Raw genomic sequence first — 19,070 nt, forward strand, 5'->3', positions numbered from 1 at the left:
TTATGGATGTGATGCTGTTTGAGCAGCAGCTAAGAGTCTAAAACATCACCTAGGTTACATGTCCGGTACACACACACACACACACACACACACACACACACACACACACACACACACACACACACACACACACACACACACACACAGGTGTTCAGTCCACCATTAAATCCAGAGAAGAAGAAGCAGACGCTGAGAGAAGAGCGGACCGGAAGGAACGACTCCTCGATCATCTCTTGTTCTGCCCGGAACATAAAAAGCGGCGCACAGCCTCGGAACAGAAAACGAGCAGAAGTGAAAGTTCAGATGTCGTCAGAAAGAAAGAGACGCTGTTTGTGATCTGCGGTGGATCTGAGACAGAGAGAGACACAGACAGACAGAGAGACAGACAGAGAGACAGACGGTAAGACGGAGGACTTTAAAATGTCACTGTTAGTTTCATTGCTAACGTTAGCTTAGCCTCGGAGTCTGTGGCGAAGCTTCATGATTGATTATTAAATATTTCTATGAAGGTTTATTAACGTGATGTTTGATAAAAACAGAAACACGTTGCAGTTTGATTTCAGCTGCAGCTTAAATTCATGTCTGGTTTCTCTGTGAAAAAAAAAAAAAAAATCCTCTAAAGATCCGTTTATTTCAGGACAAACTGACAGTCAGAACCTGCAGTGATGATACATGAATGTTAAACACTTCTATGATCAGAAAGACAGAATTTTATTCAAAACACAGAAACTATTAGCAGATGGTTTTTGACATTAGAATATTATTCTGACAGATCCTGGTAATCAGAGAAAAAAACATATTTACAAGATTAATACTTTTGTTTTTTGTCCATAAAAATATGATGTCTGAAAGCAGCAGTGAGACATGAGACCGACCTGCTTCATCGTCTGTAGCTTCAGATCATGAAGACTGTGTGAGACGAGGGACATGTTCTAACAACACGTCAATAACATGTCCATCTTTTCATTTCTTCACTTTCATTTCATACATGCAGTAAATAAATCCAGGCCTCTAACTCTTCAGCTGCATCGAGTTTCACTCATCTCAGATTCTTTTCTGCTCCTTTATAGTTACAGAGGGAGCAGGTCGCCTTTTACGGAGGCCGCCATCTTGCGCCGCCATGTTTTCTGTGGCTGCGCAGAGCGGACGCGTTACGTAAACTCTGCAGCGTAAATACAGGCGGCGAAGACGAGGACAGACAGCGACGTTTACGATCGTAGTTGTTATTTACCACAAGAAAAAGACGCAGACTGAACTCTCGTCCTCAAAGAAGCAAAAACGTGAAGAAAACAAACGGCAGCGTGAGAAGAGACGACAGAAAACAAGGACTGACATCAGTGTGACGTTGACCACACAGAAATCACTGATGATCTGTTTTCAGCCTCTTTTCTGCTGGACAGGTAATTCATCCCACACATGTCCTTTAACTTTATTATGAGGTAACTTTAACTAACGATACAACATGTCCACAGGCATGACGCTAATTATTCACACAAGTAACGTGTTCGTCCCGAGTTTCTGTCGATAATATGTTTGTTACCACGATCATAATTTTGCATGTTGTTTCAAAAATATGATCAGGAGCTGAAATATCTGGTGGCGTTAGATTATCTCACAGCTGCTCGAAGTTATTGTCTATAAACATGTAGAGTTATAATGTGACTGACTGCTGGTTTATGAGTTACAGCTATAATTTAGTGAGGTTATGTTTGTCCAGGTGAGCCGTTCCTCTCTGCACCGTCAGATGTAACAGGATGTGTTACAGGTGTGTGTGACTGTGTCATGTAGCTCGTATTTTCTTTATGTTTCTGCAGTTATGACAAACGTCCTGTAACATCACCTCCTATGAAGAGAAAACCTTTTCATGTCTCAGCTGCAGCTTTATCTACCATCAACGCTGATTCTACTGGGACAGACAGGTTAGTCATCACAATGAAATAACAGTGTCGTCCTCACAGGTCTGATTATCAACCTAACAGCACTTATTAATAGGTTTTTCATTAATAGTTTATGTTTAATGTTATATTTCTGTATGTGTCATGTATAGAAAATGCTGTGGTTATTTTTTATTACTATATTACTTGTTATTGTTTGCCTATACATTAATTATAATGATATAAGATAAGTCATAAAGTGACTGTATCTTACATCAGGGGTATTTAACCAGTGTTGGCTAAGAGTATGTAAGTTTTCATCAAAGCAAAATAAAAAAATCAAAACTTGTTTTCAGTAATTAGCTCCTCATATCTGGATGATGGCTGCAAATCACCTGAATCATCAGATTTGGTTTTTGTTTGGGATGAAAATCTGCGAACTCTAACATCTTCCTGGAATATAGTTGAATACTCCTGTATGACATCACTGTGTATATTTTGGACAGTCCATTCTCCTCAACTAGCTGAAAGACACTAAGTCATTTGTGATGTCATGATGGAGGAGCCTTGGACCAGATGACCCCAGAAGGTTCAGTCTGGTCACCCTCAGACATGGATCCACCACATCAGAACTGGTGCAGACACAAGTCAGGAGACGTCTACGTAAGTGACACTTTTATTTGCCTTTATTGTGGAATATTAACCTGCCCTGTAAATCATTATTGTTTTGACCACATTGTATAAAACAAGAAAATAATTTTGTAACTAAATGCATCTTGACACTGTCTTCAACAGGACGGACACTCAGTACAGCTGCTGATTTGGAATGAATTAGACAGGAAGTCACCGTGTTTCATCCAACAACAAAGAGCAGAATCAATGTGATTCTCAGGGAGAACCACAGGATGAAAGAGCTGGAGCTCAACGATAACCTCCAGAACCTCAAACAGACAAATGTCTCAACAGCTTCTTCTGTCTTTATCCAGGTCAGCTCTGATGAGGACAGAATAAGTTGTCAAAATGTTTGTGTTTGTTGACTAAAAGCTGCAGGTTGTGATTGTACACCAACATTTCTCCTTCTATTCACAACACAAAGCACAGTGTCCTTTTTTATATTCAACTCTTCCAAACTGTGAGGGACAGCTGTCCTCTGTAAGGACAGTTGTCCTCTGTAAGGACAGGACACGTCAGTGTAACCTGAAGCAGAAATGAACATTTACAGGGAATTATTGTCATGATTATTGTATAATTGTAAGTATGTTTATCACTGCAAAAAATAAATCATGTACATCTGATAATCAGCCTTTTTTAATAATTATTGTCCACATTTCATTCATAGTCAATAATATCAACATGTAAACTACAAATGTCATGTAATAAGTAGTTCAAACAGGTTGATTCTCAGTCAGAACCACAGAATGAAAAACTCACAGCTTTTAGTCTTCAGTTCAAAAAGACAAACGTCTCATCAGATTCTTCTGTCTTTATCAAAGCAGCGTGTTTTTTTTAGATTAAAATTGTAAAGTACAGCTGACCTGTAATGATAATATACCAACACTGCAGGAAAGAACTTCATATAAAAGTACATATTTATATCTATATAACTGCAATAAATACAGCAGGTATATGTAATTATCATCTTTTATTAATTGCTCTTATAATTCAGTGTAACATTGAATAATAAATAATGGACTGAATAAATAAACTATACATGTAATATTAGCAGAAAAATATGAAAATCTGGAACATACTTTGAATACATAAATAATCTATATAATCTAGAACAAATAAACCTTTTGGTTGATTCCCTGATTATATATTTATATACAGGTTAGTGAGGACTTGTGGTCCTGTATTGACACTCAGGACCTGGAAGGAAACTCAGGTTCTGGGTCTGAAACTGTCTGATGTCCAGTGGATCAGAGAACTTGTCCCTGATGCTCCAAACGCAGCAGCTGATGATGATAAATCAGTTTCTCTGTACTAAAGAACCAAGTAGCCAAAAAAATAAAATGCCTACAGGCTGTGTGTTGGTTCTCCTGTCGTCCATCCCAGACCTTAACATGTTCCTACAGTTACCACAAGTACACCATGATACCCTGGTACTCCAGTAAAAGGTGGAGCATCATCAGGGCATCAGACAGTCCTGCTGAGTGGTGAGCTGCCTGTCCTCCTCCAGGACCGTCTCTTCAACAAGTCTCTGAAGAAATAATACACAGCAAAAATACATTCAAGGTTAATGAGGTGTTTGATATTCTGTTGGTAACATGATGTACAGACTGTTCACAGTATCTCAGAGTAACACGAGCTGCATGATGCTGTTCCTCTGCAGTATTTGTTATCATTCAGTAACGTCTCAGGTAATGAAGACTCATGTTACTCTGAGATTACTCGTTATTCTGAGATTACTTGTTGTTCTGAGATTACTCATCAGATGACACACAACACTAACATCATTACATGAAGAGCACAGAGCTGTAAGTTTAACTTTGTGTTGGATTATTATTCATATCGCTCAGATCAGGAATATAACACAGTAATCCTCTAAATCCATACCTTCATTATTTCTCTCCGGCTCTTTCGGAAAGCTTCAAATCGCTCCTCTTCATCCTCACTGGAGGATGAAGAGAAACTCAGCCTGTTCATGGTGTCTTGAATAAAAATCATCTGTAAAAGCCACAGAATTTGACGTGACAGGATTGTCTTTTCTTCCACACCTCACAGTCCACCAGTCACAGAGGAGACCTGCTGGATGATGGAGAACCAGAAGACAGACGAAGGAAGACAAACAGAAGGCTCGTCCTCTGATGTCACCGACGTTCAGGTCAGTGTTCAGGAGTTCTGCAGGGTCTGTGTTTATGTGGTCTGATTCCCTGGGTTCATCTTCAGGTGACTCATTTAGAAAAATCCAGAGAATCTGTATTTTTTTTTTTTATAGATTTTCCAGCACCGTGTGTTTTATCACTGCAGCACATAACAAACTGGTGTCTGTGGCAGCGATGACTCTTCAGAGAATTCAGTCTGCATCTCCTCTTCATTTTAAATAGATTCAGTTGTGACTTTGAGCTCATTGTTTATCTGTGCAGTCAGAGACTAACTGAACGTAGTGGAACATGTAGCAGCTAAAGAGTGTGACGTTTCCCTCAGAAGCTTGTGGAGACCAAAAACAGTGAGGATCCTGTCTTATGCTGGTCTAAAGCGTGAGACACAATGGATTCAATGAGTGTCTAAATCCACCTTTGCTGCAGGGTCATCCTGAGGCACACTGAGGGGCTGCATTGACGGGCTAATAACTTAATTGATACACTTTCCGTGTGAAAAAACAACATCCAACATCTTCATCTCATGATTTTTTGCATAATTTATTGCTCTTTAATGTGTTACATGCAATAGTCCAAAATCAGTGTCCATCAAAATCCATAAAACCCACAATCACAAATACATCAACAAGCTTCACCCGGTGTAGCGGTCAAAAAACTCTTTGTGCTCCTCCGTCTAGCAACACCTGTCAGCTGATGAAAGGTTCCTACCGAAGTAGACATGACCCAAAAACACAGAGTTGACATTTAGCGGACAACTTATTGTCCTACACACATGCACATAACTCTTGAAATGGCCCTTATAAGTGATATAAACTTTAAAGACACATGCTGTTTAACTTCAGTGAAAGGTGTTTTATGATTGTGGAGATGTGTGTGTGCACCTCAGCCAAGCGTCAGACACACACACACACACACACACACACACACACATATGCACACACACACACACACACACACACACACAGTTAACTCCAACATTCACACTTCATCTGATAGAAAATATGTTCAAAGGACACTTTGCTAATCCACAGTCCTGTATGGGGAAAAGACTGAACATAAATGGTGTTTTGTGATTGTCCATGGTATTGATCAGTTTTCAACAATACAGGATCTTATATTTCCCATAATGCAGCTCAATAATGTTAAGTTTAACTAAAGCGAATTAATGTCAAGAGGGGAAATTGTTCTGGTCTATGCTACCCCAAGCCCCTCTGTGGCCCCTGTAGTTGGTTGTCACAGGTGGTAAATCAGTAGTCGCACTGTAATATTGGTGATTATGTTCCACAGACATGTTCTAAATGTGGTTTATGGTTGTTGATAGCTCGTTCCACCAGGACACCTCGCTTACTCACTTTGTCTGTGTATGTCTGTCTGTTGCTATAGAAACTGAGAGGAAGAGATGGACTGAAACGCCACCACTGTCAGCATTGTGACAAATCCTTCACAGCATCGAGCAGTTTGAAGATTCATCAGAGACTTCACACTGGAGAGAAACCATACAGCTGTGACAAGTGTGAGAAAGCTTTTATTAGATCAGGTGACCTAAAAGCACACAAACGTGTTCACACCGGAGAGAAACCATACAGCTGTGACCAGTGCGGGAAAGCTTTCTCCATCTCAGGTATCTTAAAAACGCACCAACGTGTACATGCTGGTGTGAAACCCTACAGGTGTGACCTGTGTGGGAAAACTTTCATCAAATTACACAGCTTGAAAGTGCACCAACGTATTCATACAGGAGAAAAACCATACAGCTGTGACCAGTGTGGGAAAACTTTTATCAGACCATATGATTTGAAGACACACAAACGTGTTCACACTGGAGAGAAGCCATACAGCTGTGATCATTGTGGGAACACTTTTGCTACAGCAAGTTACTTAAGAACGCACCTACGTTTTCACACTGGAGAGAAGCCATACTGGTGTGACCAGTGTGGGAAATCTTTCACTACATCAGGAGAATTAAAAACGCACCAACGTTTTCACACCGGAGAGAAGCCATACTGGTGTGACCAGTGTGGGAAAGCTTTCACTACATCAGGAGAATTAAAAACGCACCAACGTGTTCACACTGGAGAGAAACCCTACAGCTGTGACCAGTGTGGGAAAAGTTTTATTAGATCAGATTGTTTAAAAATGCACCAACGTGTTCATACTGGAGAGAAACCCTACAGCTGTGACGAGTGTGGGAAAGGTTTTATTAGATCAGATTGCCTAAAACTGCACCAACGTGGTCACACTGGAGAGAAACCCTACAGCTGTGACGAGTGTGGGAAAGCTTTTGCCTCTTCAAGACAACTAAAAACACATAAACAGTTTCACACTGGTGAGAAGCTTTAATGGTGTAACCAGTGTGAGAAAGATTTTGCTACATCAGGAGAATAAAAAAAAATACTCCAACATGTTCACCTTAGAGAACAACAGTACAGCTGTGGTCAATATGGGGAAAAAATTGCCACATTAGATGACTTTTACAACTGCTGTGGGTTGATCCAGTATGGACAGCATTTGTGTTTAGGGATGTCCCGATACAACTTGTTTACTTCCGATACAATACCGATATTGTAGCCTTGAGTATTGGCTGATACCGATGTCGATCCAATATGATATCAGCACGAATCATACATACTTTTATTACTTATTTTGTAGTGTGGAATGTTAGAAAAGGTTTGATCAAGTGATGTTACTCAAACAGAGAACAATAGTCAGCAGCCAGAGTCTCCTATGGATAGAAGTGCTGGAGCTTATCGGAGCGCTTATATCGGAGATTTTAGATGCAGTCCAATAAAATCCAATACTCTTTTTGGCTGATATTGGACCGATATCCAATATCAATACTGGATCGGGACACCCCTATTTGTGTTGAGTCAGAACAACCTTTTGTGAAAGTCTCATTTAGTTTGATGTTGTAAATTCAATATTTGATTCCATTTTAACATTAAATTATGTTATCTCAGTAAATGTGATTAATCTGACTTGTGGATTTGAGACTCGATCAAGTTGTCTTCAGTATTCTCAAATAAATTGATTGACATTAAGAGATGATTTCCTCATCATTTGAAACTGCTTATTCAGTGAAACTTTTCCAATTCATAAAATTTGTGATTTTTCTGTCAATCTAAGCTCCTTTGTCTTTTAACAGAAAATGATATTAGTATCTGTTTTGCAAACTTAAATATGTCACATAGAATATTTATTGGTCTACCATTAGATGTTAAAGTTTTAAAGTACTAGACAACAGTAGTGGATTTTCTAAGCAACAAAAATACACAATTCACAAATATACTTGTAAACCGCAAAACTTATAAAATGATCCTACTGCAAAGGTTATTTGCTCCCTGAAAATTTTGTTGCTGTTACATTTCAAGACACTTGAGCATCTATATGCTGTAATTGTGTTTCTGTCATTACGTGTTTTTTTTTTTTTATCATACTGTTAATAGCAGTGGTTCCTGTCCTGTCTAGTGTGATGTCATACACAGGCCAGCCGCTATCTGAAATTTTTCCTCAATCAGTATTCTGTATTTTTTCACACATTCAGAAAAGGATATCTTAGCAGCCAGACTTGGTAAAGTTCTTGAAGATGTTTTGCTTCTCATCCAAGAGGCTTCTCTGACTGACTGCTCATACTGGTAGATTTGTATAGATAGTATTAGTATAGATAGCTCAGGGCTTGTATCCTTGTCTGTCCTTTGTGGTCTTGGTTGGTGACAGGGGAGGTGGGAGGAGCTGGAGGACTCATGAGGTTGGAGGATGCATGTGGGCCAAGGCAAAGAAGAGAGAGAGAAAAAGAGAGACAGAGAGAAGGAAGAGCAGAGGAAAGACTGACTAGTTGGGAGTTTCAGGTTTTTATCATCTGTTGGGTTGTTAACACTGTGAGAGAGATGTAACTGATGTGCCCACCCTCCATTGAATGAACCGTTAAGGTCACCTGAGTGAAGGTGTGAATGAGAGTCGTTAAGGTCATTTGTGAGTCGTGGACTCACTGCCATCATGAGAGTTGTTAGTGGTCTTAAGAGTACATTGTATGTGGCGGATAGATTTTGTTGCAGAGATCCTCCTCTGTTGAGGGATGGTCATTCCAGGTTAACAAACATGGATTCTTTTACTTCTCTTTCAAACTGTATGTCTTCTCTGGACAAAATAGGAACATTACTGAATAGAGAACCAACCTGGACAAAAACACCACAAATTTTGTGAAAAGAAAAACAAGTACAGTTTATCAAGACAAAGAAAAGCTTGTGGGAGGTGTGAGACCTGTTAGAACAACACACTGATGTCCCATGAAGTGTGAAAACAAAAGTTCACTCTCATGTTAATAAAGTGTTTGGATTCTTATCATCATCAAGATTAACAGCTGTTGTTTCACCGTTAAAACAGTATCCATTATGCTCCTTTGTGTCAGAAATTCCCAGACTCCCTGAAACAGCTTTGCACTTTCGTGAGCTATTGAGGTCGGAAAAACTTCATAAACTTTGTGAAATGCTGTCTACAACAAATTATTAATTATTTGACCCTTCTCGTAACTCAGCATCACAAGTAAAACACAAAGGTTTGTTTTTCCTGTGTGACAAACGTACAAAAAGTTTCAGCATGATATTTGATTTATGACTTTCTGGTGCTCCTCCTCTGATAAAATAGTTTAACATGAGGATGTGAAATAACAGTGGTGCTTTTCTACTTTAATCTTATTGTTGAAACTCAAATCACCTATGACAGACATAAACTCGCAGACATTGGAAAATGAAGATGTGGGAACTGAATTAAAGAGCAGCGACACTGAAAGGATCCACAAAAGCAGTCAGCATCTTTCAAACATGCAAGTCAGGCAAAATGGTCGCCTCTTGTCCTCGTCAGAAATGTCTTGTCGCATAAATGAGCTGAGAGCAAACACACGATGAGACAGGAAACAGCTGACGTCGTATTAACAGGCACTGATGTGAAGGTCTTTGAAGGTCTCCAGTTTCTACTGTCTTTATTCAGCTGCAGACCACAGACAGTGACTGACAGGAAGTGACAGTCAAGAAGAGACTGAATGTGGTTTGGAGGTGAGTCACTTCCTCAACAAGAGGACAAAGTTGCATCCAAATACAGACCCTGGTAAAACTAGAAGAACTGATTCAACTTTAACTGCAGTAAAAGTGAGAAAGTTCAGGCTCTGAAATGTGCTCAAATTCTGAAAGTAAGAAGTCGTCCTGTTCGGGTGCAGAGCTGACTGAACCTCAGCTTTTCTCCAGCAGAGACTCTCCCTCTCTGTCTCTTTCAGATTCTTCAGATCTTTTACGTTGTTTTCATCTTGACGAGTCCTCATGGGACTGAGAGCTTTGACACTCAGAGTCTCGCTGCGTCACAGCAGCTGCAACGTTTTCATTCTTCAGGACGTTGTTAAAAACAACAGAGACGAACTTGAACGATATCGTCTCTCTCCGACTGTCTTCTTTTGTCTTTGTTGTGGAGACGTCTGATCTCAGATCTTTGTGTTTTTCCTTTAATGATACAGATTTCCACCGCGTCATTTTTGTCTTGTTACATCTTTTATGATGATTTCATCTTGTTACGTCTTCTTCATTTCTTGTCGGGGCGTTTTTTCTCCCTGATAGCAGAATGTGTCTGCAGACAGATGTCTGGATATGTGAGACGAGTCCTGTGTGATAAACTCTGATGGATCCACCAGTGAATCGTCTTTTCTGTGTTATTGTTCTGTCTTGAAGGCAGCGCACAATGATGCAAAATAAAAATAAAATAAAAATTGATTTCCCTAAAAGTCATTAAAACTAAAATAACGACTCTGTTTTGAAAATGTGAGGAGAAGAAAGTTCAGATATTTGTGTTTTCATGTAGGGAGGAAAAGTAAAAAGTTGTTACAAAAATGATATTTAAAAACTGTACTTAAGTAGAGTAACTAAGTATTTGTACTTTCACCTCTGAGTCTCATGATTCTTTGATTTATTACAGATTAAAGTGAATATTCAGTCATTCAGACGCTTTCTGTCGTCTGCTCTCAAACTCTCTCTGGACATAATTCATCTCAACTCGTTCTGTGAAGCAGCGACGTGAAAAACAAAGTCAGCAAACAGTCTCACCGTTTCCCACCGTTCCTCCAAAATCCTTCCTCACCTCTGAGGTGCTTCAGTGATCCTGATCCTGATCCTGATCCTTCAGCTCCTGATCCTGATCCTGATCCTTGATCTCAGAGAACGACAGGAAGATAAAGTAGAGCCTCTCTGTGTGCTTTAGTTTCGGCGTACTGTAAGTCCTCATGGCTGACAGCACGAGGAGCAACAGTCAGAGGAGGAACAGGAAGTCTGTGAGAGGAGGAGGAGGAGGAGGAGGAGGAGGAGGAGGGGGGGGGGGGGTGCAGAGAAGCTGAATGACTAATTTTTAGACAAACTGATGTAATGAAACTTTTCCCACATTGGTCACAGCTGAACGGTTTCTTTTGCTGAAATTACTGCAACACAGATAAAAAGAGAAGACGGAGGTTTTTTCCTCTACAAACATATTTTTAATCATCACTTACTTAATAACTGGTAGCATAAACAAAAAGTTTTTAAGTTGATTACTTATTCAGCTGTTTCAACTACGTTTTCCTCCACATTATTTAAAAGATGTTTTAAAGATTTTTTAACCTTTTTATATTAAGTTCCTCCAGATTTTCTTCAGCAGTTTTTTTTTTACGTTTTGTGTTTTTGTTCATGCAGCTTTTAAGAAATTATTCATCGCACAACAAAACTGTGAAAAATCAAACTGTAGCTGCGTATTTAATCACATTGTATTTAAAAACAACAACAAAAATTTAAATTGCCACAACAAACTGATCAAGACAATTTTATTAAGTGACTTCAACCTAAATTTTGCTTCAAATCAATTAAAGTTTTGTCTGAATTGATAATTTTTTAATGTTGTAACTTTGCATTTAATGAAGTAGTAACAGGTTTGTTGAATTACTGTTTAGACAACAACAACATCAGCTGTCAAATGTTTAAAAGTGTCAAACTGAATGAAGCTCTGAAGCTTCAGACGTAATCAGTCACATGATGTTCAACACAAACTCTGAAACAGGCTGAAGTTTGTCTTAACATAAAAACAACATAAAGAAAAGATTAATGCAAAGTTTTTTTTAAGACAGTGGAACATTAATGAGATAAGAGGAGAGAAGAAGAGCTGAATGTGGTGATGTTGTAAAAAACTTTTAAGGCAAATTTTCCAACATGGCAGCGAACGTGAACACGTACTGGCAGTTTTTTTTGTTGTTGAAATTTTTTTTTAGAAAATATTTTGAAGGGTGATTTTATATGTTCTTGTTGACAAAATAATAAAATTTTCATAACTTTGATAATCGAATATTGATCAAGGCAGATAAAACAGGGATAACCACTCGCACAGGTTTATATTTTGAAGCCTTTTCTCTACGTAATAACATAATTTATAATACAATAATACAATACAAATAATCAATCAGATTGATTAAGTAAAATGTAAGATGTGAAGTCTGTAGTTTTGCTTCCTGATAGGATTTTTTAAAATAAATTCTGTAGAGGGAACGCTGGACAGGAACAAGATGTTTTATCACCAGACAAACCTGATGAAGGTCTACTACTGAAACACTGCAGATAAATGATATATTGCAATTTATTTATATTAGGAAATATTAGGAAACATGGAAATTTAAATTTATGCCATACATGGAATTTATTGATTAATTAAAAGACAAAAATGTTGAAATTTCCACCCAGTGAAGAAGAATACCAATCTTTATTTTAAAAGAGTAAAGCTACTAATAGGCACATTTTTTATCTGTAACTATAATTTTTTCTATCTAGATTACGTCACCCGTTACATGTAATCCATTACTCTGGAGGCTTGTCATCAGAACGTGTCCCCCTCTGCCTGTAGTTTCCCTCCGGTCCTGCAGGGGGCGACCTCCTCTCAGTGTAAACGGATAAACCGGAGCTGAACCGAAGGGAACCGGAAGTGTCGTTGGTTCATTGTGCTGTGTGTCTCGGCGGGACAGACAGTTGTGTAGTGAGCTCTCACCTCTTCTTCTTCTTCTTCTGTGTTGTTTACCGGCGCAGCTGCAGGTAAATCTTCTCTCTCAAATCTTTATTAACGTTTGTTTCATTAAGTTTTTAACACCAACTCGAGACAGCGTGAGCGCGAACTGCGCCTGCGTCAACGCTCTTAGCTAACTCCATGCTAACGAGCTAATTAGCCACCGTTAGCTTCTGCTGACGGTAATTTTAGCGGATAACTTTGCTGTTTGTGTCCGCTGTGTGATTTAACTGACGGTTTCTTTATATTTAAGGTGTCAGTTAAAGTACAGATAGTTTAAGCTGATGCTAATGAAGCTAACATGCTAACTATCAGCAAATGTTGCTGCTGTCTGTGTTTCATCTGATTCTGTTAACAAGCAGCTTTTAGTCCCTTAAACAGATTTCTACAGATATTTATCAAACTCCTCAGTTTAAAGAGGAGCAGCTGGACTGAATATTTAGAGATTTTCTTTATATTTGTGTATAAAAACAGTCCAGCATCACAGCGACACCTGCTGGTCTGTAGATCTCACAGCAGCTGGACTGAAACTCCAAAACACATCAACTGTTTTAACAGATTTACTCTCATTTGTGTAAAAGTCCAAGAAATCTGTGTCTTATTTAATCTGTACGTCTTTATTCTGTAGTGCTGCTGTAAATATAGATCAATTAATTAATTATACATTGTCCAAAAAGCCTAAATGTGAAATATTTTTGCTGATATGAAGCATTAATGAGGCTTTTTGGTGTTTATTAGCTTGAGAGCCACTGTGAGCTCATGTTGGCAAACTTCATAAGGTTACTGATATCATATTGATTAGGGCTGCAACTAACGATTATTTTCATTTTCGATAAACCTGTTGATTATTTTCTCTATTAATCGATTCGTGTTTTTATTATCATACAGGAAAATATTAAGTGTCACATCATCAGATCAGTTACAATCAAACAGGTCTGACTTTGTTAAAACTGTTTGTTCTGTGGCAAATAAAGGAAAAAGTCACATCACAAAACAGAGAAGTTCAACAAAAACAAAAAGACCAACAGCAAGACGGACATAATGTGCCAGAAAATGTTGCTCACAGCTCAAGATGGCGTCCTCAAATGTCTTTTTATGTCAAAACTACAAAGATATTCAGTTTACGGTCAGAGAGGAGGAGAGAAACCAGAAAATATTCACACTTAAGAAGCTAAAGTCAGAATTCTTTCATTAAAAATCTACTTGAAATGATTAATCAGTTACCAAAAGAGTTGCTCATAATATTTCAAGACAATTCATGAAGTTTTTGATTTGCTTTGATCACGACTGCCGTCCTTTTATTCAGTTTGAGTGATTTTTTTAAAGGGAAAAAAGTCCAGATTTTCTGATTTCAGTTCGTTGAATGTGAATATTTTCTCTGACAGTTAACTGAATGTCTGGGTTGTGGACAAAACGAGATATTTGAGGACGTCATCTTGGCCGATAAATGCTGACCTACATCATTTAAAGTTGGTTTTATTTCAGACCAATGGGAGACAGCGATGACGAGTTCGACAGGAGGAGGCGGGACAAGTTCAGGAGGGAGCGGAGCGACATGGAGCGCTCAAGAGAAAGAGAGGAGAGGAGGAGGGACGACTGGGCCGACAGGTAGGCCCGAACACCTGAGAGCACACACACACACACACACACTTTAATGTGACGTGTGTGTGTTTAACTGATGTGTGTGTGTTTTCAGGGACTGGGAACGCGGCAGAGAGAGGAGGAGGGACTACGATCGAGGTCGCAGAGAGAGATTTTCTCCTCCCAGACACATCAGCCCGCAGCACAAACGCATGAGGAGAGACTGGTGAGTGTGTGTCTTCATGTTCACACACACACACACACACACACAGGTCACATGCTCACTACGTTGCCGATGTTTGAATCCTCCAGGGACGACCACCGGGGGGAGCCGTACCGCTACGACCTGCCGTACGGAGGCGGCGGGGGTCCGTTTCCGGGGGCGGGGCCTCAGGGCTGGCACCCTGACCTCCCCCACCTTCACCCACATCATGGAGGTCACCCTCTGCAGGGACGGTGAGCTCATCAGCACCTCGATCTGATTCTCGAGTTGAACATTTTAACTTTTCACTGAAACGTCTGAAAATAAAATAAAATAAACTGCGAGGACGTGAAGGATCGTGTGAAGAAACCGTCTGAACAGATTTGGTTCACATTATGTAATAATTCAATAATTAAAAATCCAATCTGTGTCTCAGGTTGGGGATGGTGGACCCAGATCTCCCTCCTCCTGGTCCTCCCACCATGAGGACCTTCAAGGTGAGTAAAACAAAACTTATCCACCTGTAGCTTCATGCTTGGTGTCTAATGTAATTCTCCCACAGCTCAGTTGGTTGAGCGTTTGCCTCATGTACTGAGGCTGCTGGTCCTCTGCAGCAGTCGCTGGTTTGATTCCTGCCTGTGACCCGTTTGCTGCCTGTCATTCCACAGCACAAAAAATAATCTTTAAAAAAAAATAAAAGGCTGGAGGAACGCGTATGACCAGCAGAGGAAGGTCTAATATTAAGTCAAATAATTCAGATGAAAGTGATACAGCAGCATCAGTATCATCCATTAGCAACATTAGCATGAACAAACTGATGCTAAATTAGCTCCATTTACAAGTTAATAAGATAACAAACTGTCCACTGACATGTTAAATGAACGACAGGATAAGGAAAGTCTGTTCATGCAGAGTAATTCCCAGCTCACACACACTCTCTCACACACACACACACACCAGGAGTCAGAGACAGTCGGTCAGTGTCGTCCCTCAGCAGGTTTCCACCGTCTGATTGTAGGAAAAATAAAAACTCTGCTGTTTAACTACTGAGAAGGAGGGAGAGCGTCTCTGTGCTCGCTGACACCTTATTGAGAGAAAAACTGATTTTCCTACAATACATGAACATAAATCTTATCATGTCTTAATAACTTCAGATGAAGTCGTTTAACGTGTTGCAGCAAATAAAATGACATAAAAAAATTGAATATTAACTCATGATATCAACAGTTTCAACTGCGTCTCCTGATTTTTTAGCTCTGCCTTTCAAATGATCTTTTCTTGCAAATGATAATCATGATAAACAAAAGAACTTAAAATCAATGTTTCTGATTGTTGAATATATAGATTTTTCCAAGCAGCACATCAGTGTTGTATAATTCATTCTGATCATTCTGGAAACTACTGATTTATATTCTTGCTGCTCCTGTTACCGCGCAGCTAACTGAGCTAACAGCTGTTAGCTTGTTTGAGTTATATCACATCACTGTTGGTTGGAAATGTCCATATTTTGACTTTTCTTTTCATGAATCACAAACTGCAAGTCCTTTATTCAGTCAATCATTTAACACTGACATTATTCACCTTCTTTTTGCAATTTATAAGAAAACAACGATTATTTGACTGAAATCAGTCGTTAAGTGTTAATGTTTGTGTCTGCAGGAGTTCCTGTTGAGCATGGAGGACAGCGTGGACGAGACGGAGTCCGTGAAGCGCTACAACCAGTACAAACTGGACTTCAGGCGGCAGCAGCTGCAGGACTTCTTCCTGCAGCACAAAGACCAGGAGTGGTTCCGCTCTAAGTACCACCCTGATGACATCACGGCGAGGAAGACCGAGTCGCTTGCCGCGCTCAAAACCCGCCTGGGCGTCTTCCTCTTCCTGCTGGACAACAACTGGCTGGACAACGTGTCACTGGACATGGAGCACGCCCCCGCCATCATCAAGCTGCTGGACGCAGGTACACACACAGGACAGTAAACAGAGTGGGAGGTGAGCAGGGGTTTCTGGGTAATGAAGTCCTCACCCTCTGTCCTGTGTTTCTGTGCAGCGGTGATAAAGATGGAGGGAGGGACGGACTTTGACCTGCAGGTCCTCGAGGTGCCGACTGCTCCTCCAGCGGCTGGTGGCGACGCGAGCAGCAGCAGCAGCAGCGGAGGACCAGGAGGTGCAGCAGCAACAGGAGGAGGAGGAGGAGGAGGAGGAGGAGGAGCGGAGAAGAGCCAGGAAGATCCCAGCGAAGGAAACCTGAGCAGTCAGACGGTCTCAGAGTCCACAGAGAGTCGGACAGAGGAGACGACCAGCAGAGAGACGCCAGAGACAAAACACTCTGAAAAGGTCAGAAGGATCCTGCAGCCTGAGACGGTTGTTCCACTAATCGATCAGTTTTTCTGAATGTGTTAGATGTTCTGTTTCGTTCTGCGTGGAACCCTGATGATGTTCTGTTTTCCCACTCAGGACTGTGAAGACAAGGCCAAACAGAACGGCGAGGAGAAAGACGGGGAGGAGGGAGAGGAGGAGGAGGAAGAAGAGAAGAAAGATGAAGAGGAGGAGGAAGAGAAGATGACCAAGAAAGTGAGTCTGTCCTCTGATTGGTTCCCTTCACGCCAACATGCACACACACAAACACTGGAGTTAACCCCGCCCCCTTCTGTCTCAGGGTAGGAAGAGGAAACGCAGCGTGTCAGCCGACAGCGGCGAGGGCAGCGCCTCTGACTCTGACTCCTCCCACTCTGACGGAGAGAAAGAGGAAGACGAGGAGAAGGAGGAAGAGGAGGAGGATGGAGAGGACGGTACGAAGCACAGACGCGTTGTGACATCGTGAGTCTGTTTTGTGGACAAACGTACTGATTTTAGTGTGTGTGTGTGTGTGTGTGTGTGTGTGTGTGTCTCAGAGCGTCGTAAAGAGCGAGGGAAGGAGAGAGAGAAGGAAGCTCCTGCGAAGCCCCGCCCCCTCCACCTTACCACTTCCTTGTTCATCAGAAGCATCCCGCCAGAGGTGTCAAAGGAGGAGATCACTGCTGTGAGAACACGCACGCACACACACACACACACACACACACACACACACACACACAGTCGTACTAACATGTTTGATGTTTGCAGTTGTGTCGCAGATACACGGGCTTCCTGCGGGTGGCGCTGTCAGACCCTCAGCCTGAGAGAAGGTGAGTGTGTGATTTTTGTCACTAAAATGACTTAGCAGTAGATTTGATAAGTGCAGCTGCTGATGTAAGCTAATGCTAATGCTAACTGGACTTGAGTCAGCTGAGAGTCTCCAGCTGGTGTTTTAATGTTTCCATCTGACACGTTTTAAAACAAGAACCCTGTGAAAGTGTTTATGTAAAGTTAGCTAACAGCTGCGTACATGATGTAACATTAATGCTAACAGACTGAGGCTAAAGCTAGCTTACATGTCAGCTAACATTGGTCAGATGGTGAAATACAGCAGGTATATCTACATGATAGATGACAGAAATACACTCATTAACGTGGGAAAAGGAAGAGCAGGGACTCGATTAGTGCAGCGGACCTTGAGACGGGTCACCCAGCCGGACCAGCTGGACCACGATCACCACAGGAAGAGAGCCGGGATAAGAGTTAAGCTAACCTGACTTAGACCTGAGACAGCGAGCCAGAGAGAGACCACTTTGATTCTTCGTCAGCCCACATCCTCCTCCTCAAACCCCGACAGAACAAATGCAGATGCAGTGGATCTAACAGGTTTGTCTGGAGGTGAAGTTAAAGCTAGCATTAGTTAGCCACACATGCTAACGTTTCACCACCATCCTGTGTGTCACGACAAAAAAAGACGTCACCATCCAGACTACAGCATCTCAGAGCCTCCTGCTCACCTTCAACATGGAGAGACTGACGGCTTAGCTACAGTTGCTAACCTGTGATTGGAGAGTTGCTGTGTGGAGGCGGGGCTTAGTGAAGGGTCTATTACAATTAACATCTGAACCTTCATCTGCATTTTTGTAGCCAATCAGATGATCTGATCAGAAACAGGCCAATGAAAACCAGGAGATGTTTGAATGATGTTGGTGTGAATATTTCAGGTTCTTCAGACGGTGCTGGGTGACGTTTGACCGCAGCGTGAACATAAAGGAGACGTGTTGGAACCTGCAGAACATCAGGGTAAACACACACACACACACACTCTGACAGAGTGAACACACACACCGACACACAGCTGGATGTTTATTTTAACGCTCCTGTGGCGTCTGTCTCTGTCTCTCAGCTCAGAGACTGTGAACTGTCTCCGGTGGTCAACAGAGACTTGTGTCGACGTGTTCGCACCGTCAACGGTCTCACTCACCACAAACCGGTCGTCAGGAACGACATCCGTCTGTCCGCCAGACTCGTCCACAGTCTGGACCAGAGGGGGGAGCTGTGGGCCGGACAGGTACGGTCCACCACGTCTTCACATCGGTCCACCTTCATGTCCTGCTGCAGAATCATTAAAGGGATAGTTCAGGCTTTTTGCAGTGTGGTTACTCCTCCACAGTTGGTGTGTTTCCTACAGCAGATGGTGGTCGA

The 19,070-nt window shown here is 41.1% G+C and overlaps 2 protein-coding genes across 2 annotated transcripts in view; both read left to right on the forward strand.

Moving 5' to 3' along the window:
- Positions 1-406: 406 nt before the first annotated feature.
- LOC146305113 (uncharacterized) lies at positions 407-7,734 on the forward strand. Its single transcript, XM_084712066.1, has 6 exons — positions 407-1,400; positions 1,815-1,919; positions 2,381-2,537; positions 2,670-2,860; positions 4,599-4,698; positions 6,080-7,734. Exons 4-6 carry the CDS (start codon positions 2,829-2,831, stop codon positions 7,034-7,036), a joined length of 1,089 nt encoding a protein of 362 aa, XP_084568192.1. The 5' UTR covers positions 407-1,400; positions 1,815-1,919; positions 2,381-2,537; positions 2,670-2,828; the 3' UTR covers positions 7,037-7,734.
- Positions 7,735-12,621: 4,887 nt separating this feature from the next.
- Positions 12,622-19,070, forward strand: part of LOC146305114 (serrate RNA effector molecule homolog B-like) — a 9,329-nt gene continuing 2,880 nt past the window's right edge. The window contains exons 1-13 of the mRNA XM_084711999.1: positions 12,622-12,777; positions 14,234-14,356; positions 14,445-14,555; positions 14,642-14,785; positions 14,968-15,028; positions 16,191-16,488; positions 16,579-16,865; positions 16,986-17,102; positions 17,188-17,320; positions 17,423-17,550; positions 17,634-17,695; positions 18,590-18,668; positions 18,772-18,936. Coding sequence (XP_084568125.1) covers positions 14,238-14,356; positions 14,445-14,555; positions 14,642-14,785; positions 14,968-15,028; positions 16,191-16,488; positions 16,579-16,865; positions 16,986-17,102; positions 17,188-17,320; positions 17,423-17,550; positions 17,634-17,695; positions 18,590-18,668; positions 18,772-18,936 — 1,704 coding nt within the window. The 5' untranslated portion in view covers positions 12,622-12,777; positions 14,234-14,237. The remainder of the gene's footprint in view (positions 12,778-14,233; positions 14,357-14,444; positions 14,556-14,641; positions 14,786-14,967; positions 15,029-16,190; positions 16,489-16,578; positions 16,866-16,985; positions 17,103-17,187; positions 17,321-17,422; positions 17,551-17,633; positions 17,696-18,589; positions 18,669-18,771; positions 18,937-19,070) is intronic.

The sequence above is a fragment of the Lutjanus erythropterus genome, chromosome 23 (assembly GCF_056507025.1).
Source record: "Lutjanus erythropterus isolate fLutEry1 chromosome 23, fLutEry1.hap2, whole genome shotgun sequence".
Lineage (NCBI taxonomy): Eukaryota > Metazoa > Chordata > Actinopteri > Lutjaniformes > Lutjanidae > Lutjanus > Lutjanus erythropterus.

What these genes read in the sequence shown, in the direction of transcription:
- LOC146305113 (XM_084712066.1), top strand. Translation starts at nt 2,829, where the DNA reads ATGTCTCAACAGCTTCTTCTGTCTTTATCCAG. An exon ending in CTTCTTCTGTCTTTATCCAG is followed by an intron (nt 2,861 to 4,598) that starts GTCAGCTCTGAT and finishes CACACCTCACAG; the next exon opens with TCCACCAGTCACAGAGGAGA. An exon ending in CTGATGTCACCGACGTTCAG is followed by an intron (nt 4,699 to 6,079) that starts GTCAGTGTTCAG and finishes CTGTTGCTATAG; the next exon opens with AAACTGAGAGGAAGAGATGG.